Consider the following 27,511-nt stretch of genomic DNA (forward strand, 5'->3'; position numbering starts at 1 on the left):
TAATAGCTCAACAATCAAGTTATCAAAGAATCCAGTGCTATACAAAGAAGCAAGCACATCGATGTAAAGCTTTATTTTTTGAGAGATCTTTGCAAAGATGGAACTGTTGATTTGATGCATTGTAAGAGTGATGATCAAGTTGCTGATATATTCACCAAGGCGCTCAAGAGAGAATCGTTTGTGAAACTCAGAGGATTACTAGATCTCTGCAACCTAGGTTCAGTCAAGGTTGTAAACTGATGTTAGTAAACATCAGTTTAAGGGAGGGATTGTTGAAACTTTTACTTATGTTATTGTTTAACTTGTTTTTCAAATGGAGTCAATCATTTAGTGGCCTAGAGTTTAGGAATTTGCTGTGTACTTGGAGTCTTTCAGTTATAATTTAGTCAGCAGATTTAGTGACTTAATGGTCTAGTCTTTAGGAGTAGTGGGGTTATGGAGAAGGTGCCAGATATGTGACCTGATCTTTAGGGATTTCAGTTGTGCGTTTTGCCTATTTAAAGGCTCCAAAAGGTTATGATTAAATATGACTTTTGGCCACAAGAGTAATGTTATCTTTTCTGTCTCTTATCACAATGAAAAATATTAAACAAGAAATAAAGAACTCAAGAAACATTTTTGAAAACGAACAATGCATTACGAGTGATTAAAAAGAAAATCTCTAACCAAGTCCAAATTCAACGAGTCGAAGAACAACTCTTTAGATTCACGGTTCTTGATGTTTCAAATGCTTGGATTGAGAAGCACTTGATGAATCAAATTCTCAAGATTTGAGTTAAATTCTGTCACAGCCATTTCTGCCAGTTTTTTCCAGTCCATGGCTTTCTTCTTCATTTCCTTGCCCTTCTCCCCAGCCATTAACTCGCTAACAAGGCTTTCAATTTCATCCCTCTTGACATTATTGTCTAGCTCCATTCCAATACCCCATTTAGTGCAGCAAAACCAGCAATTAGTTTGTTGATCAGCAAAAAATGGCCAGCAGAACAAAGGCACCCCATAACTAATACTTTCGATTGTGGAATTCCACCCACTATGAGTTAAGAATCCTCCAACAGAAGGATGGCTGAGAACTTTCTCGAGGGCAACAGCCTGTAAACATGCTTCTTTCTTTGGTTTCTTCAAAAAACTCACTTGGCAGAATAGCAGAACTGCCTGAGACAAGATCTGGCCTTAAAATCCACAAAAAGTTTCGTTTGCTATTAGCAAGTCGGGTCCCCAAGCAAATTCGACTAGTTGCTCAGGTGTCATAACAGCAATGCTTCCAAAGTTGACATAAACCACAGAGTTTGGATCTTTCGAATCAAGCCATTCAAGACATTCTGGCTCTTCCTTCCAGAGATTTGATTGAATATCTGGTAAAGACTTATCATGCACATGATTATCAAGGAAGTGTAGTGGTCCAATGGTGTAAATTGGTGGAAGATAAGATGAAAGTGCATCTAATACACCATGTTCGAGTGGTTGATAGGTGTTTATAATGATGGCAGAAGCCTTTCTAGCTCTCTGAGTTTCTTCCATCATGAATCTCAGCACAAAATCATCGGGATTCGCAGTGCGTAAGAAGCTTGGAAGATCCTTCAAGCGTATACCCTCTAATCCTGGAATCCAATCTAGAACAGTATCTAGATATCCATTTGTCAAATAACTGGCATCTGCAAGGCATAAGATGTACGATACCAAGCATCATCAGAATCATTCAAGGGCAACTTGGGCAGTGCAAAATTTGATGCTTTTTACATAGAAATATTCTTGAAAAACAAATATTTTCCAACTTAGTTAAAAAGAAAAAAGAAATCTTACACTTTCTAATTCATTAAATTAAAATTTGACTACAAGGTCAATGTTATGCGTGGGTACAAATGGGATAAAACCACTGGTGCAAGCTACAATGCAGTGGGTACAAATGGGAGAAAGTATCTTTTGCCTGCCCTTGTTGACCCTAACACTTTAGAGTGCTCCACTATTGTGTGAAAAAAACACATTGTACATTTTAGTTTTTTTGTTCATGTAAATATTAATATTAAGTAATTTTCATATTCAATTTTCAAAAGCTGCTGCTTCCTTTTTTTTTCTTTTTTTTTTCCTTTTTCCTAACATTTTCCTTACAAGGTCAAGTTTAATCTTTCATAAGAGAGAAAAGTAGATGTACAATCCCAATGTGACCAATTTTTGATGCCTTCATTTAGATTTCATATTTCTTTTGGTTTCTTTATTTAAGTGATCTTAATTACAAGCTGGAACTCAAGATGCACGGGCTCTAAGTTGAGCTGGCCATTGGTTCACATTTTCCAATTACTTTTTTATTTTGCATATATCAAATCATTACAATAACTTTTTTATAAAAATTTCAAAACATAGTAATCCAAATGCAATTGATTTCATATTTCTTTTAGTTTGTTTAATTGAGTGAGTTAAATTACAACTTAGAACTCAAGATGCACGGGCTCTAAGTTGAGCAGGCCCAAAATAGGGTGGAGTGGCTTGGATTTGGATTTGGCCATGTTCAGATTGAAGTTTTTCAAAGAATTTTTTTTTATTTCTATTTTTATATTTTCTAATCACCTTTTTACCTTGTATACATTAAATTATTATAGTATATTTTTTAATAAAAATTCTATAAAATGTCAATCCAAATGCAACCTAATGTATTATGCGTCCTACGTCCCGGCCTAAAGGTGCAAACCTTTGAGCTTAGATGAATATTGCGCCTTAATGCACTCAAGGTAGGGCTGTCAACGGGCCGGGTCCGGGCCGGAATTCATTATTTCGGACCCGGACCCGAATTACTATGCCGGATCCGGACCCGACCCGTTTACCCGACGGGTCTTTTATTCTATGTTCCGGATCCGGATCCAGGTCTACCCGAACAAATTTAGCAAAATTTATAATTTCTAATAAAAATGAAAAAAAAATATATTTGTAAACTAATTTTTAACTAATGCAAAGAAAAAACCAAATAAGAAAAGAAATCAAATTAACTTTATTAAAATACATCACTCTAATCAAATTATATTGGTAAATATATATATTTAAAATTATTAATTCATTTATATCCGGATCCGGGTCTAATACGGGCCGGAATACTATATTCCGTATCCGACCCGTTTTTTATTTGACAAAACGGATCCGGATCCGGATCCGGAAAACGGAATTAAATCCCTACCCATACCCGCAATAATTTCACGGATCCGGTCCGGATCCGGGTCTAGACCCGACCCGTTGACAGGCCTAACTCAAGGGAAAGGCTTGAAGTTTATGACAATGCTCGTAACGTGCCCTAATCTGCTCAAGGTAAAGGTTTTTGTAGGACGAACACATATAATCCTGGGTAACATCCTACAGTGTCCTTTAGTGTCACGGTGGTTAGTAGCTTCGGTTTGGATGATGCATTTTAGAATGGGCAAACTCTTATTTCAATTTCAAGGCAAAGGCGTGAAGTTTCTGACAACGTTCGTAACTTTCCTTATTGTACTCAAGGTAACTTTTTTTTTTTTTTTTTTTTTAAGGTGAAGGGTTGTTTTGATAGGACTGTTAATAAGATTAGATTGGAGTTAGTTGGGCCTACTCAACCTGAAAAAAAAATTGATGAATCTAATCCTTCATTGAGTTAGCTTGAATTTAAATTAAATATGAAGCCCGAATTAAATGCAAGTCAAAATTGAACTTTATTAGCCTCACACCTGATACATGCTTGGCTCGTTAATCTATAATTATATGTATAATAATCTATACAATAGGTGTATATAATTATATCCAAATAAATATATAGTAACTAAATCTTGGCTTTGTAGGTCGTCTAAATCACCTCTAATATTAGGAATGTCATTAATGATGTTATAACTATGTTGTCTTTCTATTCTAAAGTTGTGTTATATAAAGTTGGCAGGGACCAAGTCCTTCTTGCCCATGAGTTAGCGGTGCAAGCTTACTGTTATGTTATTGCTACCTGTCATTAATATTAATTCCAAGTTTGTGTTTTTTTTTTTAAAAGTTTTAATGTTGTGGTCATATGAATATTAAATTAATTTTAAAACTTAATAGTTCTAATAATTATATTGGGTTAAACCCAAGTCACGCTCACAGCAGAATATTTTGTGAGTCAAGTATGAGTTTTATATTTATCAACCCAAAACTCATAACTCAAGATCCGAAAGTGATACTAACTATATGAGTTGAATTTGAACTTATTAAAATCGGACTCAAATGGCTTGATTGATAGGCCTAGATTTTTGGAATCAGATTGACAAGTCTAGTTTTTTAGGACGCAATAAATAGAAGATCATCTGCATATCGGCTTATGTTCCACGTTTATTTAAGTCAAAGCGCACACTTCCTTATACTATATAAGAATGAGTTGTAGTCAAAAAGAGGTTTTGAATTTCAACCGCATAGATAGGGGCATTTTCAAAATGTGGAATGATGTAGAGTTTATTTTTAGCTTTGGGTACAGGTGATGGTAGCATGTGTTTTGGTATATGTACAGAAATCTCCTCATGTTTGTACATTTAAAGCGTAAATTTATGGAGACATTAGGATATTTTTGGAATGTGAGACTGTTTTATCATCGTTTTTGTATCGAGTTTATATATTGGTGTAATTACTTAAATGGTGTTACAGACACATTTACTTGAAGTGTAGTATTTATTGTGCAATTGAAATGAGGACACATTAATTACTGTAATCTTATCACTTGAGGATATTCAATTGCCTGAAACATATTCAATTGTTTTTGCCATTTACATCTCAATTAAACTGAAGGAAACGTGGGTATGTTAATGAATTAATGCCTCAGTATTGGTTTTTCGGTGGTTTAGCTTGAGGTGAGTTTTGTTCCTTAATTTTATTGTTTATGTGGGTGAGTTTGGTGGTGTGTAGCGTCGGTAACTGCTTCCATCTCAAAATTTGAAAATCTAATTGCGTAATTTAACTGTAATATTATGATTTTTTTCACAAATTTGGTTGGTCTGTATAATTTGAATGGTGCGGTTATGATGTAATAGGTTTGGAGCAACTGCAAGAAAAAGTTTTCTAAGGGGTATCTAGAACAAGGTAATCCAAAAAAGTACTTTAATTAATTACTTCAATTATGGTGTGTTTTCTGCTGCATGTAGTAAGTGATTCATATATGAAATTCATTTTGATAGTAATTTGATATTGAAACATTGTGAATTGGTAAGTTACATGGTATACTGCTGATTTGAGTTTGAATTATTTAGTCACTGATGAATTAATAAAATAAACACCTACTAAGCCATTCATATTGGTAGTATTTTACATATACCTTCTAATTAAGCAAAGGTAATAGAAATGGTTTGATTTCCTTAGGCAGTGATGAATTTGTAAAAACTCCTTCAAGCAATCAAGCAAACAACTTCAATGAGTGCTCTCTTATATTATAGAATAATGAATGATTTCTTATACAAATAAACAAAACTAAAATTGCTGCAAAAAGCTAAAAAGATGAACCAAAATAATGGGAAACAAAACCTCACACTATACAAGATGAGTGTGTCTTTGAATTTTAACCCCAAAAACAGACACATAACTAATGAAATTACTTCTAATTCATGAAATGTAAATTGAATAATAATCCGAAGAGAGGGAAACTTAAATAGCTTTTTTACAGATGCTATAGTCCTTCTTGATCAACAGGTTGATTAATATTTTAGCCTCAAGAGCAGACATATAGCTAATGAAATTACCCATAATCTGTGAAATGCAAGTTGAATAATAATTTAAAGAAAGGGAGACTTAAATGGCCTTTGCAGACAATCTATTATTGAAACATATGCTATGAAGTATTATCGTTTAGTATGATATCCAACTCTTATCTTCATTCATTTACTTTCCTATAAATTTAAATACTTTCGAAACTCCACGAAATAACAACACAACCACCAACAAACAACTATTTAAAAAACATTTTTAATCACAGGTACCAAATACCCGTGCAATGTGTGGGCACTCCCTCCCTAATGCTTTCAAATAATATCATCTGTTAATAGGAGCCCAAAAGTGTTAATAAGTGCACCAAAATAGGACGAATTACATATATTAACAGAATTTACTTTCTATACATTGATAATATAATGATTTTTTTTATACAAACAACCATAAATGTATGTTACGTGTATGATTTGAATTTCAAATTTGAATTTATTTTATATAATGTGATCTAACCTGTTAGTATAAAAAAATTATCTACTAATAATGTATAAAAAAATTTACCCATGTTAATATTAATATTAATAAGGAGCACTTCTCAAAAGAATTCTTTGTTTCGATGGACTTTTCTAGCAACTGCATAGGGTCACTTGTTAGACAAATTCAAATTTCATATGTTCCAACATCCGATGAAGGAGAAATTCTTATGTAAAATTGCACAACTTAAATCAAATTAAATTGTAGTACAACATTTTATCAACTTAAATCATAATCGTTCTTTCTGTAAACTCGTACGTGTCCTCTAGTTTCATGCCATTCCGTAGTTTCGTTTAGGATTTGTTTTATCTTTAAATACATTTAGCGGTCAAAGTAAATTCTTAAACACATTTCAAATTGCGTTTGCACCTTCGAACTCGGGTCAATCGATGGGGCCATTTTCTCTAAGAAGTCATAAATCGAACTTTTTGTTAGTAACTGGAGCTCAAGTCATGTATGTAAAATTGTCCAAGCTACGTTTATGAATGCCAAAGTACATTAATCAATCAGTTACACATATTGAAATATTGCAGCAAACAACGGATCAGCAATTGAAAAAAATTAAACATGAAATAACTCGAGAAACATTTTTCAAAACAAACCATGCATGTATGAGTAATTAAAAAGAAAATCTCTAAACAAATCTCAAATTCAATGAGCCCAACAACTCTATAAATTCACGGTTCTTGATGTATCAAATACTTGGATTGAGAAGCACTTGATGAATCAAATTCTCAAGATTCAAGTTTGAATCTGTCACGGCCGTTTCTGCCAATTTTTTCCAGTCCATGGCCTTTTTCTTCATTTCCTTACCTTTCTCTCCAGCCATTAACTCGCTAACAAGGCCTTCAACCTCATCCCTCTTGACATTATTGTCTATCTCCATTCCAATACCCCATTTAGTGCAGCAAAACCAGCAATTAGTTTGTTGGTCAGCAAAAAATGGCCAGCAGATCATAGGCACCCCATAACTAATACTTTCGATTGTGGAATTCCACCCACTATGAGTTAAGAATCCTCCAACAGCAGGATGGCTGAGAACTTTCTCTTGAGGGCACCAGCCTGCAAACATGCTTCTTTCTTTGGTTTCTTCAAGAAACTCACTTGGCAGAGTAGCAGAACTGCCTGAGACAAGATCTGGCCTTAAAATCCACAAAAAGTTTTGTTTGCTATTAGCAAGTCCCCAAGCAAATTCGACTAGTTGCTCAGGTGTCATAACAGCAATGCTTCCAAAGTTGACATAAACCACAGAGTTTGGATCTTTCGAATCAAGCCATTCAAGACATTCTGGCTCTTCCTTCCAGAGATTTGATTGAATATCTGTTAAAGACTTATCATGCACATGATTATCAAGGAAATGTAGTGGTCCAATGGTGTAAATTGGTGGAAGATAAGATGAAAGTGCATCTAATACACCATGTTCGAGTTGTTGATAGGTGTTTATAATGATGGCAGAAGCCTTTCTAGCTCTCTGAGTTTCTTGCAGGACGAATTTCACCATAAAATCATCGGGATTCGTGGTTCGTAAGAAGCTTGGAAGATCCTTCAAGCGTATACCCTCTAATTCTGGAATCCAGTCTAGAACAGTATCTAGATATCCATTTGTCAAATAACTGGCATCTGCAAGGCATAAGATGTACGACACCAAGTATCATCAGAATCATTCAAAGGGCATGGGGGCAGTGCAAAATTTGATGCTTTTTACAAAGTCATATTCTTGAAAAACAAATATTTTCCAACTTAGTTAAAAGAAAAAAAAAATCTTACACTTTCTGATTCATTAAATTAAATTTTGACTACAAAGTCAATGTTATGCGTCCGCCAATGACTATATGAAGTAAACCACAAAAAAAAATGATGAGAATAGTACTGACAGTGCTTGAAGAAGCAAAATATTATTTTATGGTGACACTGACAAAAATGGTCCGCAAAAAAATGGTGACACTGACAAAAAATTATTTTATTAAGAATTGGTACCTTTGAGTGGTATGATACCCTTTTCCATAAGCTTGGCATACTGGAAGTACCCCAAGTAGGAACATGCACTGGCGGTCCAAAAAAGAACTTCAGGGATGCTTAGTTCTTCAGCAGCTGCAAGAGTGAAGGCCGTTACCGCATCAGAAACTATGCAAGAAACTGGGGGTACTTTCGAGGAAGATGTATCGTTGAGTTCAGCAAGTAGCTCCCTGAAGGGACCTAAGCAAGTTCTATCCATAGATTCACAAAGGGTTGGAACATCTTGGGTAGCATCGACATCTGAAGGCGGAAGTCCATCAGGAATGGCTTTAAATTGGAAATCAGGGAATCCGTTGAGGGCATCAGGACCTCTGGATTTAAGCAAGCGCCTGTGGTTGAATTCAGTGTTGACAAAGGTGATGTGGAAACCATTGTGATGGAGGAGCTTGGCTAGGTTCAGCATGGGGCCTATGTGGCCTTGGGCTGCAGCTGGTACGCAGACTGCATGAGGCTTCTTCTCTAATGGAGCAATGGAACCCATTCAGTTCTTCTTGCAGGGGAATTTGAACAGATTAAATGGAAATTGTCAATGGGATTTATGAGGCTTTGGGATTGGAACGATTGCAAAGTTGATGAAAAGGTAGCTTCATTTATATAGACGGAGTCGATCAGTGGCAAAGTACTGCTGCAGTAATATTTTTCGGGCTGGGTCTACGGTCTACCGGGGAATAGTCTTCCGCAGTGGCTTTCAAAATAATGAGGCTGTCAATCTCATAAAGTGAAAGGTTAACATCTGTTAATAGTCATTAGTCTATTGCTAGGAACACTTCTTTCGTAGTCCAAAGGATTAAAATAATTGCTTGGAGTTCTTCATTTTTTTCATCTACGTACTCAAGAAACGTCTGAGTAAGTTGGAACAAAACAAAATGGTGAATACAATACATATAATAAAGAAAAAAATGACACTTGTGATCTACGTGCTTGCGTATTTATCACCAACACTAGGAGGTTACCTCCAATTCAAGAAATCAAAGTTAGACTTCTTTATCGTCCCAAAAAGGGGTTCAATAATAAAATAGAAGAAAAAAGCTGTGAATTCTCTATCATTAGACATTTTTGGCATTTGAAAACGCCACGCTTCTGATTTTCTTGAATTAAATTAAGCGGAGGGCTGGATTATGGGGGAATCAAACCCATTCCTTAGAGTTTAGCCAGGATGACCTTTTCTAATCCCCTACCAATTGATTTAGTCAACTATAGTTTTATATTTTTTCTTAAATCCATTTGATTTTCCATCATGTCTATTCATTTTTCTCTTCTTGGATTAGTCCGTGGCAATTTGAGGTTTAGATACATGCACTCCTTTATTTTTTGTATGTACAACTTGTGAGGGGAATGACGTGAACCCTTCACGATTACTCAGAGGCCATAGCTGATAATTTGGTAGGACCACGGTGCGGCCCTCCACCGTTGAGGAGGCATATTCAGCTACCATTAGTTTGCCCACGTCGGCGAGTTAATTGATAGACGAAGAAATACTCTTTATTCTGGGCAATGGCGAAGACACAATTTTATCGCAACGGATCTTCTGTTCACATCTTGTGTCACTTTCTATTCCATTTTTTATTATATTGCTGTTTCTCCTACATAAAAATTATGTTTTAGTTCTTTTTTGTTTCCTAAAAATCCAATAACTATTAATTGAGTAATATACAAAATTTAACAAATTCAAAATATCAAAATGCATAAAAAATGAGATTTTTTAATGAATTTGCTGTATTTTAAATTTTCTATTATATATTGTTTTTTGAAGGTTTTGTATTTATTTTTTACTTAATTAATAGTTATTGGATCTTTAGGAAACAAAAAGGAACTAAAACATGATGTTTATATTGGAGAAATAGCAATATAATAAAAAGTGGCACAGAGAGTGGCACAGAGTATGAAACAGAAGATCCGTTGCGAATTGCGCAATGGATCTTCTGTTTCATATTCTGTGCCACTCTCTGTGCCACTTTTTATTATATTGCTATTTCTCCAACATAAACATTATGTTTTAGTTCCTTTTTGTATATACAAAACCTTCAAAAAACAATATATAATAGAAAATTTAAAATACAGTAGAAAATTCATAAAAAAAATCTCATTTTTTATGCATTTTGATATTTTGAATTTGTTAAATTTTGTATATTACTCAATTAATAGTTATTTGATTTTTAGGAAACAAAAAAGAGCTAAAACATGATTTTTATGTAGGAGAAATAGCAATATAATAAAAAGTGGCACAGAGAGTGGCACAGAGTATGAAACAGAAGATCCATTGCGCAATTCTAGTATCTTGACAGGTGAGGATTATTTTGACAAAAAAAAAAAAAAGACAGGTGAAGATTAAACTATTTCAACTTTTGGTTTCGCCGGCTTAGGCAAATAGTTAAATCCAACAGTCACGTTAGAAATCCTAACAAAAGAAGAGATCAGAAAGAAAGCATGCCAAGTCCACCAATATGCAACAAGTGGTCTACGTAAATTTCTCATCAATTGCTTAATTACGAGAAAAGTACTCCAATTCTTGTAGTTTTGTATAGTTGTTGCAAGTGAAATTCTTTTTTTTTTGGCGGGATAACTAAGAAAGTGATTAATTCCAACTTCAAAGAGGTTACTTATGTTAACAATTAGTATACGACTTGAGGAAGGAATATGCAATTTATGAAAATACAGGGTTTCAGATTCAGCATATAAGATGCATTTGATAATAAAAAATAGCACATCTGAATAAATGACACTGAATCTCTTAAGCAAACTTGCTGCAAAAGTGAGAAGTTATTCAGTTACCAATTGATGTGATATACAATCAAATATATCATATTAATATTTAATAATTTAGTAATATAATATATTAAAATTTCAAATTTTAGTTTGCAAATTTTAGTTTTATCAAACGTGTTCACAATTGAATTATTGTGCAATTCAAAGCACAAGAAACCACCAAGAAGATTTTCATCAAATTAAACTCTTTCTAAATGTTCGTACTACCTCCTGCTTCTCTATATGTTGTTCAAAACATGTGGATTGAATTATTTAATTTAATTAAATTAGACAAATTTTCAATTCAATAACTCCATGAGAGTCTTATGTTTGCCCTTTTTTTTTATTTTTTGTTTCAATTTTTTAAGGTTGAGCCTTATTCTATTACAGCATAAGCATAAAAAAAGTTTACAAAGAGAAATATCTAACCAACTTAGCTAACTTAATTGGCCATTAGAGTCCCCTACTATAGGACCATTATTTGAAAAGAAAAAAAGAAATATCTCAAAGCAGTGAAAAAAAGAGGAATATCTCAATACAATGCACAAGCCTGTTCGAGCAACTCAAAGCTGCAATCAGAACTCAACACTCAAAAGAGGAAAGAAAACGGCTAAATAATACACAGACCAAAAAAACCTATACAGAGGAAAAAGCCGATTAAAATCCCATGCAGTACGATATCAAACCAATTAGCCTTCGTTCTGCTAATTCCTCTCCTTAAAGCAATAGAAGATTTAAAATGAATTTGCACATTTTTAACTCCAAGTAAACTGACATAGGCCGTCGTTTCACAAAAATTTACCTTGTAAAGAATTGGAGTTCGATTCAATTACATTTTCAACCAAACTACCAACAAAGAAATAAATGCAAAAAGGACCGAAGAAACATTACAGCGATGCGCTCAATACAAGGCCAACAATATCTGTATCTGTTGGAAAAATGGCTATATCCATTGTAGAGTGAATGAGAAAATTGTTCTCATAATGGCACTCTTGAAAGAATCCAAGGATAATTATCTATCATTCATAGGATTCATGTATATTAATTATTGATACATGATTTTGGATAGGATTCATGTACTTAGTACATGATTTTGGAGTTATCTTATTGAGATACATGTATGTACATGAATGTAGTACTTTGATAAACGCGAAGATAATTATCTGAAATTTAACACTTGTTGCCAATTGCTAACAGTCACCCTTGGTCAGCATCTATAAATATCTCTCTTTTGTTTAAAAAACGGAGGCTCTCTCTATTTTTCCTTCTTGCATCTTCATCTTTTATAGTATTCTATATTGCTCCAGTTCGAGTTCGCTGTGGTGAAGAAAGTTTGGTGCTGACATATTCACCTTTAATCCGTTGTATCCTGGGAGACAGATGCCTACTTAACCTCGAGCACTCTACCTGGAGAGGGCGAATCTGTTTTAAGGAAATTGTGCTCACAAGTCTCGGATTGTTATTATTGTTATTTTCGATCATTTCTTTCTTTCTAGGTTGTATTTATTCTTCTCTATAGTGTATCAGCCTATTTTTATTATTTCACTAATAGTCTTAAAACAGATTCATTCTCAATGGCTGACATTCCAGGAAGAGAAACCAACAAATCTACTTTTGATGCCTCTGCCTCTGGCACAATTGTGAAACAACCTGAAGGAAAGATTACTCCTTTGGTTTCTACCAACCATAGTGAGAAATCTGAGAAATTCCATGGCTTGAACTTCAAGACATGGCAACAAAAGATGTTGTTCTATTTGACAACATTGAATCTCTCGAGATTCTTAAGTGAGGATGCTCCAAAGCTGCCTGAAGGCTTAACTGATGCACAAGCTGTCAGTGCTATTGATGCTTGGAAGCACTCCGATTTCCTTTGTCAAAATTATGTCATGAACTGCTTGCATGACTCGCTGTATAACGTGTATCAAATACACAAGACGGCAAAGGCATTATGGGAATCCTTAGATCGGAAATATAAAATCGAAGATGCCGGGGCAAAGAAATTTGTCGTTGGAAAATTTCTAGACTATAAAATGGTGGATTCCAAGACTGTTATCAGTCAAGTGCAAGAAATTCGGATTATCTTGCATGAGATTCTAGCTGAAGGCATGATTTTGAGTGAAACCTTTCAAGTAGCTGCTGTTATTAAGAAGCTACCTCCTGGGTGGAAGGATTTCAAGAACTATCTCAAGCACAAGCGTAAAGAGATGAGTATGGAGGACCTTATCGTTAGACTTCGAATTGAAGAAGACAACAGGGGTTCTGATTGCAAGGCAACAACTTTTGTTGATGCTAAAGCAAATATTGTGGAGTATAAGTAAGAGCAAAACTCCAAACGTAAAAAGCCAAATTGAAATCTTAGGGCAAAAGGGAAAATCTCTAAGCAGAAATTCCAAGGAAAGTGCTTCAACTGTGACAAAAAAGGTCCCAAGTCCACTGAATGTAAGCTTCCAAAGAAGAAGAAGCATGAAGCGAACTTGCTTGATAAAATCGACGGAGATATGGAAAACATGAACCTGACTGCTATGGTTTCTGAAGTAAATATGATAGGGTCAAATCCGAAAGAATGGTGGATTGACACTGGAGTTACAAGACATGTTTGCACAAACAAATACCTGTTCACTACCTTCGAAAAAATTGAAGGTGAAAAAATGTTCATGGGGAAGGTCAAGGAAAGGTGTTGCTAAAGATGACTTCTGGCAAAACATTGACTTTGAACGATGTTCTGTATGTGCCAGAAATCCGCAAGAACCTTGTTTCTGGATCATTGCTGAACAAGCATGGCTTTCGCATGGTTTTTGAATTGGATAAAGTTATATTATCCAAATCTGGGATGTATGTAGGGAAAGGATATACAACCGATGGGTTGTTCAAATTGAATGTAATGACTATTGTAAATAATAAGAATAAATCTTCTGCTTATTTGCTTGAATCTTCCAATTTATGGCATGGTAGACTAGGTCATGTTAATTATGATACTTTGCGTAGACTAATTAACTTGGATCATATTCATTCCTTTCACATCAATTCAAACCATAAATGCGAGATTTGCGTAGAAGCAAAATTAACAAGGTCATCGTTTCAAACAATTGAAAGAAACACCGAACCTCTTGAATTGATTCACACAGATGTCTGTGATTTGAAATTTGTTCAAACAAGATGTGGTAATAAATATTTTATCACTTTCATTGATGATTGCACAAAATACTGTTATGTGTATTTGCTCAAAAGTAAAGATGAAACCTTGGAAAAATTCATTCTCTACAAGAATGAAGTTGAAAATCAACTTAACCGGAGAATTAAAAGGTTAAGAAGTGATAGAGGTGGTGAATATGAAACACCTATTGGTGATTATTGTGCAAAATATGGAATTGTTTATGAAGTAACTGCACCTTACTCACCACAATCGAATGGTGTTGCTGAACGGAAAAATTGCACACTAAAGGAAGTGATGAATGCGATGTTACTAAGTTCAGGATTGCCTCAAAATATGTGGGGTGAAGCTATTTTGTCAAATAATTACCTTTTAAATAGGGTACCCCGAAAAAAATAAGATAAAACTCCTTATGAGTTATGGAAAGGTAGGAGACCATCCTATAAATACTTGAAAGTGTGGGGGTATCTTGCAAAAGTGGCTATTCTAGCACCAAAGAGAATAAAGATAGGTCCTAGAACTGTGGACTGTATCCTTATTGGCTATGCACATAATAGTGCTGCTTATCGGTTTCTTGTGTATAATTCAGAAATTTCGGATATACATAAAAGTATGATAATGGAATCAAGAAATACTTCATTCTTTGAAGATGTGTTTCCTTGTAAATCGAATGGTGCATCAAGTTCATCAAAGCAAACACATGAAGTTATGAGTCAAGAAAAACATAATCATGACTTGATTCAACAAGATGAACCGAGACGTAGCAAAAGAGCTAGAGTGAAAAAATCATTTGGAGATTATTTCACAACTTTTCTATTAGAAAAGGAACCACAAACCTATACAGAAGCTGTAAGTTCTTCTGAAGGATTTTTGTGGAAAAAAGCAATAAAAAGTGAGGTTGATTCTATTTTACAGAATCATACATGCGAGTTAGTGGATCTTCCTCCTGGTTGTAGACCTTTAGGGTCCAAATGGATCTTTAAAAGGAAAATGAAACCTGATGGCTCTGTCGATAAGTACAAAGCCAGACTTGTAATCAAAGGATACAAACAACAAGAAGGTTTGGATTATTTTGATACTTATTCTCCTGTTACGAGAATAAATGCTATCAGAATGATTCTTGCTATCGCTGCATTGAGAAATCTAGAGATACATCAAATGGATATAAAGACGGCTTTCTTAAATGGTGATTTAGATGAAGAAATCTTCATGGAGCAACCTGAGGGTTTCATAACTCCGGGAAAAGGAAATAAAGTTTGTAAATTAGTAAAATCATTGTATGGACTAAAACAAGCGCCAAAAAAATGGCATGAAAAGTTCGACAATGCAATGATAACTAATGGATACAAAATAAATGAGTGTGACAAATGTGTCTATACTAAAGAAACAGAACATGGTTATGTCATCTTATGTCTTTATGTAGATGACATACTTATTGTTGGTAGTAATGATAAAATGGTCAAGTCTACCAAGGACATGTTGAATTCAAAATTTGACATGAAAGATATGGGGCTTGCTGATGTAATTTTAGGAGTTAAAATTACAAGAATACCAGACGGCTTGGTCTTGAGCCAAACTCACTATGTGGACAAGATTCTAGAAAAATTCAATAAGAATGATTCTGAAATTGCAAGAACTCCATTAGACAATAGTTTCCATCTATCTAAGAATAGAGGAGAGAATATTTCTCAAGTAGAATACTCACGAATCATTGGAAGTCTAATGTATTTAATGAGTTGTATTAGACCTGACATTGCATATGCAGTAAGCAAATTGAGTAGGTTTACAAGCAATCCGAGTGCTGATCATTGGAAAGTAATTTCAAGGGTACTTAAATACCTACGGTACACTCGAAACTATGGACTGCATTACACTAGATACTCTGCTGTTTTAGAAGGGTATGCTGATGCAAATTGGATATCTGATTTAAAAGATTCAAAATCCACAAGTGGGTATGTGTTCACACTTGCCGGTGGGGCAGTATCTTGGAAGTTTTCTAAACAAACTATTGTAGCTAGATCTACAATGGAATATGAGTTCATTGCCTTGGACAAATATGGAGAAGAAGCTGAATAGCTACACCATTTCCTTGAAGACATTCCAAAATGGGAAAAACCTTAGCATAGTCATTGTGGGAGGATATCCCTAGACCCATTCCATAATGAAACAATGACGCAAATGAGAATTAAGGATAGCACAATGGTATGCTTTAATGATTCTTAAGTGAAGTAATTAATTACTGAAGACTTAAGTAAATCACCTATGTGAGAGTGAAGTGGGGCCGCTTCAAAAGAGAATTGTTTAGGGCTCAATTCTTAAAAACTCTTGCTGAACTAGGTTGATGTTCATGGGCAAAATGAGCATAACTATGAGAACTGAACAAATGGAGCATGATTCCTGTGTGAAATATATGGTCCATTTACACTAAAAAGCGGGACAGTTCAAAGACATCATGTCTACTGAATTGCTAATAAAGTAAGTGTATTTCACAAGAGAAGGTTCAACGGGTAACACCAACCTATCTTATGCAGGTTTCAGTCGTGGAACACTACTGTAGAGTCAAATCAAAACAATTTTTCCATTCATGTGGGGGATTGTTGGAAAAATGGCTATATCCATTATAGAGTGAATGAGAAAATTGTTCTCATAATGGCACTCTTGAAAGAATCCAAGAATAATTATCTATCATTCATAGGATTCATGTATATTAATTATTGATACATGATTTTGGATAGGATTCATGTACTTAATACATGATTTTGGAGTTATCTTATTGAGATACATGTATGTACATGAATGTGGTACTTTGATAAACGTGAAGATAATTATCTGAAATTTAACACTTGTTGTCAATTTCTAACAGTCATCATTGGCCAGCATCTATAAATATCTCTCTTTTGTTTCAAAAACGGAGGCTCTCTCTATTTTTCATTCTAGCATCTTCATCTTTTATAATGTTCCATATTGCTCTAGTTCGAGTTCGCTGTGGTGAAAAAAGTTTGGTGCTGACATATTCACCTTTAATCCGTTGTATCTTGGGAGACAGACTCCTACTTAATCTCAAGCACTCTACCTGGAGGGAGAGAATAAAATTGTACTCACAAGTCTCGGATTGTTATTATTGTTATTTTCGATCATTTCTTTCTTTCTAGGTTGTATTTATTCTTCTCTATAGTGTATCAGCCTATTTTTATTATTTCACTAACAGTATCCAAGTCTCAAATTCAATAAGCTAAGCATGAGAATAATTTGGATACATTCACTTTAACGTGTCTAGTGTCTTGGATTGAAAAGCACTTGATTGATCACATTCTCAAGATTGAAGTAAACCTGTTGCGTAGCTGCTTCCACCAATCTTTTCCACTTCAAGGCCTTTCTCTTCATCTTCTTGCCTTTTTCTCCTACCATTAACTCTGTAACATGCCTTTCAACATCATCCCTCTTAACATTATTGTCTATCTCCAATCCAATGCCCCATTTTGTGCAGCAAAATCAGCAATAAGTTTGTTGGTCAGCGAAAAAAGGCCAACAGATCATCGGCAGCCCATAGCTAATGTTTTCAATCGTGGAATTCCATCCAATATGAGTTAAGAATCCTCCGACAAAAGGGTACTTAAGAACTTTCTCTCTAGAGCACCAACTTGCAAACATGTTGGGATTCAAGTGCGGAACAAATAACTATTGAAATATCAAGACACAATAATTCAATGACAAATGAACCACAAATATGAAAGATAACGACATACAATATTTAACATAATCGACTCTATCGTTGAACTTACGTCCATAGAGAGAACACTTATTCTTTATTATGAGAGGAAAACTCTATACAAGAATATAATTTGAACCCAATCTCAACCCTTATGTACTATCTCTCATCTCTCAATAACCCTCTCTCATCCTATGTTTAAGGCTACATGTCGTTCTTGTGTGCCCATTGTGCATCAATATCTAATATGTTAATCCACCTATTTATAAAAAAATATTATTTAGCCAAAAATCAAATAATAACAGAAAATCAATACTAATTCCTAAATTTGTACAAAATAGAAAATAACTTCTAAATTCTAAACAAAATAGAAAATTTCTTGACTACTACTTTAAGTAACTAAAATCAATTAGAAAACTAGTTACTTCCACATAAATTAAGAAACTCACCTAAAAAAATTAATCAATTTCCTACAAATCTGCACTTCGTACGATATTTCTTTTAAAAACCATTTGCCTTCAATTATCAAATACACATCCGAATCAATACAGTCTTGACATTCAATTGATTCAATCAACATATGAATAAGTGTAGTTACTCTAAATCCAACATCCTGTTGACTCGTGAGAAGGTGTCTCAATTTACCATCTCTCTTCGTAGGATTTTTTCTCACCACCACTTGCAATTCGAAATCTCCTTCTGTGAGTTATATTTCTAACCGTTGAGACAATCAAACAGTAAAATCACCATACTTCTTCTTATTCTCAGAACTGTCTTGCCAGGTGTGGTTTTCAATACTCCACCTATTATATAAAACTCGTAGCTATCAGAGTTTTCTTGTGTTGAAAATTAGATCCCTTCGTTTCTTTAGAACACATGTCATGCCACTTAAAGAACATAATCCAAATAAAAAAATCATCTGGAATAAAATATCAACTGTTAGAATTGCGAGAACATCTCCACTGGTTCATGTCCAAAATTAATATTGGACTTCACATTTTTCTTGACTCTTGAATCACCTGACTAAATTCACCATCAAATGTTTTCATGTTTTTCGACTTTTCATTTTTCACCCCAATGCTTTTTGTCAAACCCTTGAAACAAAGATATCATTCATTAAATTCTTCAGTTGGCAACCAACACTAATATATTTGATCTCAATAATCAACCAGGATCCAACCATAAACCCCGCTTTGATACCAATTTGTTAAGATTCAAGTGTTTGTGAGCAACCCAATCTCACAATCAAACTCTGATACCACTTGTTGAGATCCAAACGCGGAACAAACAACAATTTAGTGATAAATAAGTCATAAGTATGAAAGATAAACGGCATGCAATATCTAACGTGGTTCGATTCATCATTAAACCTATATCCACAGAGAGAATATCCATTCTTTATTATGAGAGAAAAATCCTATATAAGAATACAATTTAAATCCAAATCCAACCCTTATATACCATCTCTCGTCTTCCAAGAATCTTTTCTCATCCTATGTATAAGGTTACATGTCATCATTATATGTTCATTATGTGTCACTTTATAGTATGCTAACTCACCTATTAATACAGAATATTATTGAGCCAAAAACCAAATAATAACAGGAAACCAATACTAATTCTTAAACTTGTACAGAATAGGAAATGACTTCTAAATTCTAAACAAACTAGGAATTTCCTTGCCTACTGCTTTAAGTAATCAAAACTAGTTAGAAAATTAATTACTTCCATACAAATTAAGAAACCTATCTAAAACAAATTAAACCAATTTTCTAACAAAAAACATGCATCTTTCCTTGGTTTCTTCAAGAAACTAACTCGGAAGAATAGCTAAATCGCCTGAAACAAGATCAGGCCTTGAAATCCATAAAAAGTTTTGTTTACTATTAGCAAGTCCCATGCAAATTCGACTAGTTGCTCAGGTGTCATAATAGCAATGCTTCCAAAGTTGACATAAACCATCGAGTTTGGATCTTTCGAATCAGACATTCAGGTTCTTCTTTCCAAAGATTTGATCCAATTTCTTTCAAATTCTTATCCTTAACTTGATTATCGAGGATGTTTAGCGGCCTAATGGGATAAATCGGAGGAAGATAAGATGAAAGTGCATGTAATAGATGCTGTTCCAGTTGTTGAAAGGTATTTATAATGATGGCACAAGCCTCTCGAGCTCTCCCAGTTTCTTGCATGATGTATTTTAGCATAAATTCATCTGGATTTGTGGCTCTTAAGAAACTTAGAAGATCCTTCAAACTTGTACCTTCTAATCTTGGAATCCAATCTAGAACAATGTCTAGATATCCATTTGTCAGGTAACTAGCATCTGCAAGCCACAAATGTTTTACAACCAAAACATCCGAATCATAGAACTTGCAAGGAGAAAGGGATTGGACCCACTCAAAGTTAAAATGTAAACATCTCGCACTCTATTATTACATGAAATGAAATTTTTTGCCCACAAAAGTCAATGTTTTGCTTCCACCAATGAGTAGAATGCAGTGAACCACGCAAGAATATTGTTGTCAAATGAGTCAAGAGTACTTTAGAAAGAAGCAGTAACTGTTCAAGCTATTTCTTTCCTTTTTTTTTTTTAATTCCAGAAATACATGGAAGAAGAAAATAAATGACCTCGAAAAATTTTGAACTAACAATTTTTTATCAAAAATTAGTCGTACCTTTGACTGGTATGATACCCTTTTCGATAAACTTGGCAAACTGGAAATACGCCAAATAGGAAGATGCGCGGGCTGTCCAAAGAAGAACTTCAGGGATGCAAGAAACTATTCAAGAAACTATTCAGCAGCTGCTAGAGTGAATGTCATTGCTCCATCGGAAACTATGCAAGAAACCGGGGGCACTCTGGGGAAGAGGTATAATTGAGTGTAGCGAGTAGCTCCCTAAATGAACCTAAGCAATTTCTATTAATAGATTCACAAAAGGTTGGAATATCTTGGGTAGCATCGACATCAGAAGGAAGAAGTCCGTCAGGAATGGCTTTAAATTGGAAATCAGGCAATCCATTGAGGGCATCACGACCTCTAGATTTTAGTAAGCGCCTGCGGTTGAATTCTGTGTTGACAAAGGTAATATGAAAACCGTTTTGGTGGAGGAGCTTGGCTAGCTTTAGCATGGGTTTAATGTGGCCCTGAGCTGGAGCTATTATGTAGGCGGCATGAGGCTTTTTCTCCAAAAGAGCAATGGAAACCATTCTTCTTGCCGGGGGATTTGAGTGGACAAATTGTAAGTTATTACAGAGCAGCCACGAGTTGGGAATTGGGTTGATGGCAAAGGAAAAGACACGTTATTACAGAGCAGTCACAAGTTAGGAATTGGGGTGATGGCAAAGAAAAAACCAAAGAAGAGGCTATGCAAATATATTGAAAGGGCCGATCTATTCCTCAACTTGTAACATAATGTTTCACCAAGTGGTCCTCAAAAATAATCTTCAGCGCATGACAGGTTCTGTCAATTTTTTAAAGCAAATTGACAGATTTTAACCATCGATGCTGTGATTTCTTTTCAATTATCTGTCCAAAATTAAAGTATAAAACGCTGGAAGTTCTTCATTTCTTCGTCCACTGGACAAATCTTTCGTGAAGGCGGTAACAAAAAGGTGTAATAGATATGTAGCAGAAGCTGAGGTGGCATTTGTAAGACGGTTATCGAATGGAGAATTGGAATAAATCCCATAATTATTATTTGGATTACTCCTATGAAAATCGAAATTTTGGAATCATATCTAAAAATTTAGAATTTCTCGAGTCGCTAATAACTTGGAGGGTTTTGGATAAACCCCAAGTCTGATTCCCATTTAAAAATGGGGCCTGTCTCGCCACCCATTAAAAAATTAATATATAATTATATACATACATATATAATTATGTATATAATATATATTATAATTATATATTTTGTTATAATATTAGTATAATTATATAATATATTTATAATTATAATATACACATATATTATATATTACAAAAATATATATTATAATTATTTAATTAAATATAATTATATTTATATAATATATATTATAAATTTGTTAATATTATATAATAATACTTATATTATTTATATATATTTATAAATGTATTTATATGTGCATATAATTATACTATATACGTGTATATAATAATATATTAAATAATTATAATTAAATTTATTATTATAAATATAATAATATATACAAAAATTTATAATTAATATATAATATACTTTATAATTATATATTAGTATAATTAATATTTACATATATTTTATAATTATAATTATATATTTTATTATAATATTAGTTAATTATATAATGTTTTATATAAATATATAATATAATTATTTAATTAAACATAATTATATTGATACAATATGTTATCAATTTATTAATATTGTATAATAATATATTTATTTTATATATGTATATTTATAAATATATATTATATGTGCATATAATTAAAATATATATGTGTATATAATATTAACAAATTATATAATTATATTTATATTTATTATTATGAATATAATAATATATAATAATTTTTATATTTAATATATAATAAACATTATAATTATATAAAATATTATTATAATTAATATTTATATGTATTATATAATTATAATTATATATTTATCTTATAACATTTGTATAATTATATTTAATTATATATATAATATTTTATTTAATTAGTGAAAATTTCTTATATCCCATTTACAAAGAGCCAGCGAATCAAACATCAACTATAGTAATAATATACAATCCTAGTACTGAATTAAATAGATGTATTGGAATGATTGACTCCATTCTAAATCCATGATGAATGATTCTAAATTCGAATCCAATTCCAACATGCAAACCAAACGCCACCTGAATTTTTTTGAGCTCAATGCTTGCGTATTTATTGTGGGAAAAAGAGAGCTCATTACTCAAGTTGTTTGATCAAATTCCACATGGAATAGGGGAGCTCATTGCTCGAGTCGTTACCAATGCCAGAGCTTGCCCGAAATTCCAGAATTAATGCTCAAAAGATACTTTGTCCAAACAAAATAAATAAATAAAATACTGGAAATTCTCTACCACAAGGCATTTCTGGCCTTAGGAAGCTATATATGTCTGATTTTTTTAAAATTAAATTAAGAGGAGGGACCAGTAGGTTGAGCAGAATTAAACTCGTTCATTTCTAGAGTTAAGACACAATATGCTTTTCTAACCAATAGTTAATGAATTTTTCTAATGAATATCCAATTGATACTCATTAGTACACTTAGAGTCTTAGATCATACCCAACTTATCATATGAATTCAAACTAACAATTATTATTCTATTTTATATTTATATATTTTTCTTAATTAACATTATTTTTTCAAAATGTGAACACCTTCCTAGATAGACCCATGATTAATTATTTGTTTCTCCACCAAAGTCCTTTTTGTTTGTCGGGTTGGTTGTACTTTTTGTGTGAATAGGATGGACATAGACGGTTGTGGCCCAACCGACATATGGCCGTCCCTTGGCCAGCAATGCAAAATCTGTAAATGTTAGGTTTAGACAATAAGTTATAGTAAATGTTATGTTTAGACAATAATTATTTGGAAAAAAAAATAAGTGATAGTAATAAAACTCAAGAAATGTGAGTGTAATTTTTAAAATTTGAACAAAAGTCAGTGAAATAGTCAAAAACCTCTTAAGAGGTTTCTAAAATTATCTCAATTAATTTTTTATAACGGGGAAAAGTAGACACCAATTCCCAGTGCGACCAATTTTGGGAGCCCATGAAAACCGTAGTAAATCATGCTTGGAGGATTTGTGCACTCAAGGTAAAGGCGTGAAGTTTCTGACAACGTTCGTAATGCACCTTAATGTACTCAAGGTAAAGGGTTTTGTAGAACGCACATAATAAATAGAAGCATTTCTTAAAAAATATTTTAAAAACTCTGCTACTCTTAAATATCTCAAAATATATTCTAAAAAAATACTTTAAAAATTCTGCTACAGTAAAATTTTTCAAAATCACTCCAAAAACAGCTAATTCGAACGGAGGCATAGAAAAGGCCTATCTATTCCACAACGTGTAACATAATGTTTCACATGGCAGCTCCTGTCAATTATTTAAAACAAATTTTACATATTATGTTTCACCAAGTGGTCTCAAGAATAATCTTCCGTACATTGTAGGTTCTGTCAATTTTTTAAGGGATAATTTTGTGGTTTCTAACTATTTCACTAGCTTTCCTCCAAATTTCAAAAATTATATTAACTTCCCTTGAGGTTAATTATCTTATAACATTTAGGTCAAACTAATAATTAAAAAGTGATATTAGGAGAGAGAAGATAACATAGTTCAATCAATGTCGTTCATCTATTACATTATTTAATTAATTTAATATCAACTCACATATTAAAAAAAATTACTCAAATTTGTTGTTTATCATTAGGAATCAAATTATATATACCATCAAAAAATAGTATATCATTTTATATTTTTCACTCGATACAAGGACTAAATTACTCTTTTTAATTACATATCCATTGTCAAATGTGATCAACAACAAATAATAAAAAAAATTGCAAATTAAAATATTATAGAGAACAAATTTTAACATCATAAATATTCTTGTCAGCATATTAAGATTGGTTATTGAGATTTTATTGTATTAAAGTTCACTCCTTATAATATTTTAGTTGCAAATTTTTTTGATTATTTGTTATTGATCATGCTTGATAGTGGATTCGTAATTAAAAAGAGTAATTTGAATCTTACATTAAGTGATATATAAAATGATATACTATTTTTGATATCATATATGATTTTAAATCCTGATGATAAACAGCAAATCTAGTGTTTTCTTTAATATTTGGGTTGGTATCAGATTAAATAAACAATTTAGTAGACGAGAGATAATGGTGAAATCATATTAATATCTTCTCTCTCCTAATATCATTTTTAATTGTTGATTCGACCTAAATATTGCAAAATAATAAATCTCAAGTAAGAGGTTTTTGAAATTGTCCCCAATATTAACCCACCATTCACACAACTTCCATCTCTACAGAGGTGCTCATCGAGCTGTGGTAGGGGCTAGTGGGTATACAGACCCAACTAGACCAAGAGAGTATTATGGCACAACTCTTAGATTTTTTTTGCTACAGGTGAGAGGTCCAAGGAGGGACTTGCCCACTGAGCCATTGGCTAATTATTTTGCTCTTTCTTCAAATCAATTTTATGCACTTTATGATTTCATTATCTAACTTGGCCACACAAGTTTAGACTTCTCAGCTGCTACAAATGTTTTTCGGATTGAATTGGCGTGATGTTAGATTGAATACCTGGGGTTTCCCCTGTGGAAACCTTTATGGTGGGAAGGGCATTGACCGTTCCTACCATAGATAGAGGAGCAGAGCATGACACGTATATTTGAAAATAAAGGTGCTAACGGACCGATTATGTTGTAGTCCTAAAGCACGTGGAGAAGGTCAGCCATATAGAAACATTATATGTGATTTGGTATATTTTAATACTCTACCATTTTCAAAACATTGATCAAACATGATCAGTTCAATTTCTTTCATTTTCTCCAAAAACTCTCCTTTTTTCTTCTTGTATCTTTTTCATTTTCAATACATCAGTTTGGACCAAAAAAATAAAATAAAATTGAAAATATGTAAAAGATTCATAAATTAACTCAAAAACACTTTATAGACTACCCAAAATATTATTTTTGTAACTTGTAAAAACTTCAAATAAACATTCAAATACTAACTATTGGTATTTAAAAAATGCACTATATTTTATCGAATCAGAATAAATCCTTATACTTTTTTATTTTTATTTGTTTTTAATATACTCAAGTTTTGGTAATAAAAAGTAAGACAACGAAAGGGTAAATTTGGAATTATATTTTTTAATATACTCAAACTGAATTTTTTAATATTATATTTTAAAATGAGCTGTAAATAAACAAATAGTTTAAAGTAAGGGAGGCAAGTGAGTTTCACACCCAAAAAAAAAAAAAGAGAGGCAAGTGAGATTTTTCAATATTTGTAAGTGTCAAGTAAAATTGTTAGAAACCTCCAGGGAGGTTTATGAAATTATCCCAAATAAAAATTTAGAATGAATAAGTTGCTTTTTATAACGGTTCTAAATGTTGCTTGAAACTTTATAAATTAGGCATCTTGAGCTTGCAAAAATAATTTCTTGCATATCTATAGCTAGTGGAAACGGAGTTTAAACTTGCTATAGGTTAGTTTCTTGTTTTCCATTGTATCCTAAAGGGTAATTTGCCATTCAACCTAATTTTATTTTGATTTTATCCAACTAATAAATTAGCTTATGGAAAAATGGGTAAATGGATAATTTATGGAGGAAAGCCATAAAAAATTGGTGTTTTATTGGAAAACGGGTTTATTTTTATTTTATTCGATAAATAAATTTTTTATGAGAAAATGGGTACCCTGTTCTTATAATGGAGGAAAGTCATAAAGAACTGGTGTATTATTGAAAAATGGATTTATTTTTATTTTATCCGATAAATAAATTTGTTTATGGGAAAATGAGTACTTTGTTCTTATAATGGAGGAAAATCATAAAGAACTGGGGTTTTATTGGAAAACGAGTTTATTTTTATTTATCTGATAAATAAATTTGTTTATGGGAACATGGATATTCTGTTCTTATAATGGAGGAAAGCTATAAAGAGCTCGTATTTGACGGAAAAATGATACTTTAAGATATCAATGGAAAACAGTTAAAACACATTCACATATTTGGTATTTGAAATAATGAGATTGTTTTTAGAGGTGTTTTTATGGTTGTATTTTGGAATATTTTTAGAATTTAAGAATTATTTGAGATATTTTATAAAAATTTCAACCACCCACTGGGACCACGGGCAGGAACGGTACCATTCCTAGCGGTTTTGTGCATTTTGCACACCGCATAACTTTGTATGCACACGACGTAACTTTGTTTGCACAATGCGTAATTTTAGAACAAATTTTTGTGGATCCCACACACGTTAAAAACGAGGTTCAAGAAGTGATCTGGACCGTACAATTTTTTTGGACCAAATCTTAGCCGTGAACAGCTCAGGAGCGGTCCATCTGATGACCGCTCCTGCCCCTCATCCCACCCACTGCCACCCCCCTTCTCCTCTCTCTCTCTCTCTCTCTCTCTCTCTCTCTCTCTCTCTCTCTCTCTTCTCTTTTCTCCTTCTCCTTCCTCCCTTTTCTTCTCCCTTCCACCACCACCCCTACCATCACCCACCACACACTGTCACTGACACTGTCACTCCCAACCCAATTGGCCTCCCTTTCCCCCTCACGTTACATATTTTTATTAATGAAAATTTTTCCCGTAAATGGCCTGTTCTTTATGGTTTTTCTTCATTATATGATCAAAGTACCAGATTTTAATGAGTATTTTACATCTATTTATTTAGTACTTTAAATAATGATATTCAGTTGTTTCTTTCCCTTTTAGACCAACTCTTTTGACTTGTGAATTTTTGTGCTCTAGGAAAAAAATTTTTGATTAATTTTTTATAGAAATGCAAAAGAAAAAAATTAATTATGTATAAATTTCAAAAATACTAATTTATTCACAGGATAAAATCAGAGTAAAATTTCTAGTGAATAAATGGGTTTAATATGTAATACCCGTGTTCCCATTAATTACTATTTATTTTTGGCTTTCCTC

The 27,511-nt window shown here is 33.0% G+C and overlaps 1 protein-coding gene and 2 pseudogenes across 1 annotated transcript; all 3 read right to left on the reverse strand.

Moving 5' to 3' along the window:
• Positions 1 to 713: 713 nt before the first annotated feature.
• LOC113711159 (7-deoxyloganetin glucosyltransferase-like) lies at positions 714 to 1,662 on the reverse strand (annotated as a pseudogene).
• Positions 1,663 to 6,665: 5,003 nt separating this feature from the next.
• Positions 6,666 to 8,763, reverse strand: LOC113712930 (7-deoxyloganetin glucosyltransferase-like). Its single transcript, XM_027236568.2, has 2 exons — positions 8,179 to 8,763; positions 6,666 to 7,821 (listed from the first exon to the last, which is right to left on the reverse strand). Exons 1-2 carry the CDS (start codon positions 8,696 to 8,698, stop codon positions 6,896 to 6,898), a joined length of 1,446 nt encoding a protein of 481 aa, XP_027092369.1. The 5' UTR covers positions 8,699 to 8,763; the 3' UTR covers positions 6,666 to 6,895.
• An 8,623-nt stretch (positions 8,764 to 17,386) lies between these two features.
• Positions 17,387 to 21,030, reverse strand: LOC113711162 (7-deoxyloganetin glucosyltransferase-like; annotated as a pseudogene).
• Positions 21,031 to 27,511: the final 6,481 nt, after the last annotated feature.

This window comes from Coffea arabica, chromosome 10e (genome assembly GCF_036785885.1).
Source record: "Coffea arabica cultivar ET-39 chromosome 10e, Coffea Arabica ET-39 HiFi, whole genome shotgun sequence".
Lineage (NCBI taxonomy): Eukaryota > Viridiplantae > Streptophyta > Magnoliopsida > Gentianales > Rubiaceae > Coffea > Coffea arabica.

Coding starts and splice junctions, on each gene's coding strand:
- LOC113712930 (XM_027236568.2), bottom strand. CDS start 8,698: ATGGGTTCCATTGCTCCATTAGAGAAGAAGCCTCATGCAGTCTGCGTA. Junction 7,822..8,178: donor GGGTATCATACCACTCAAAG/GTACCAATTCTT, acceptor TATGCCTTGCAG/ATGCCAGTTATTTGACAAAT.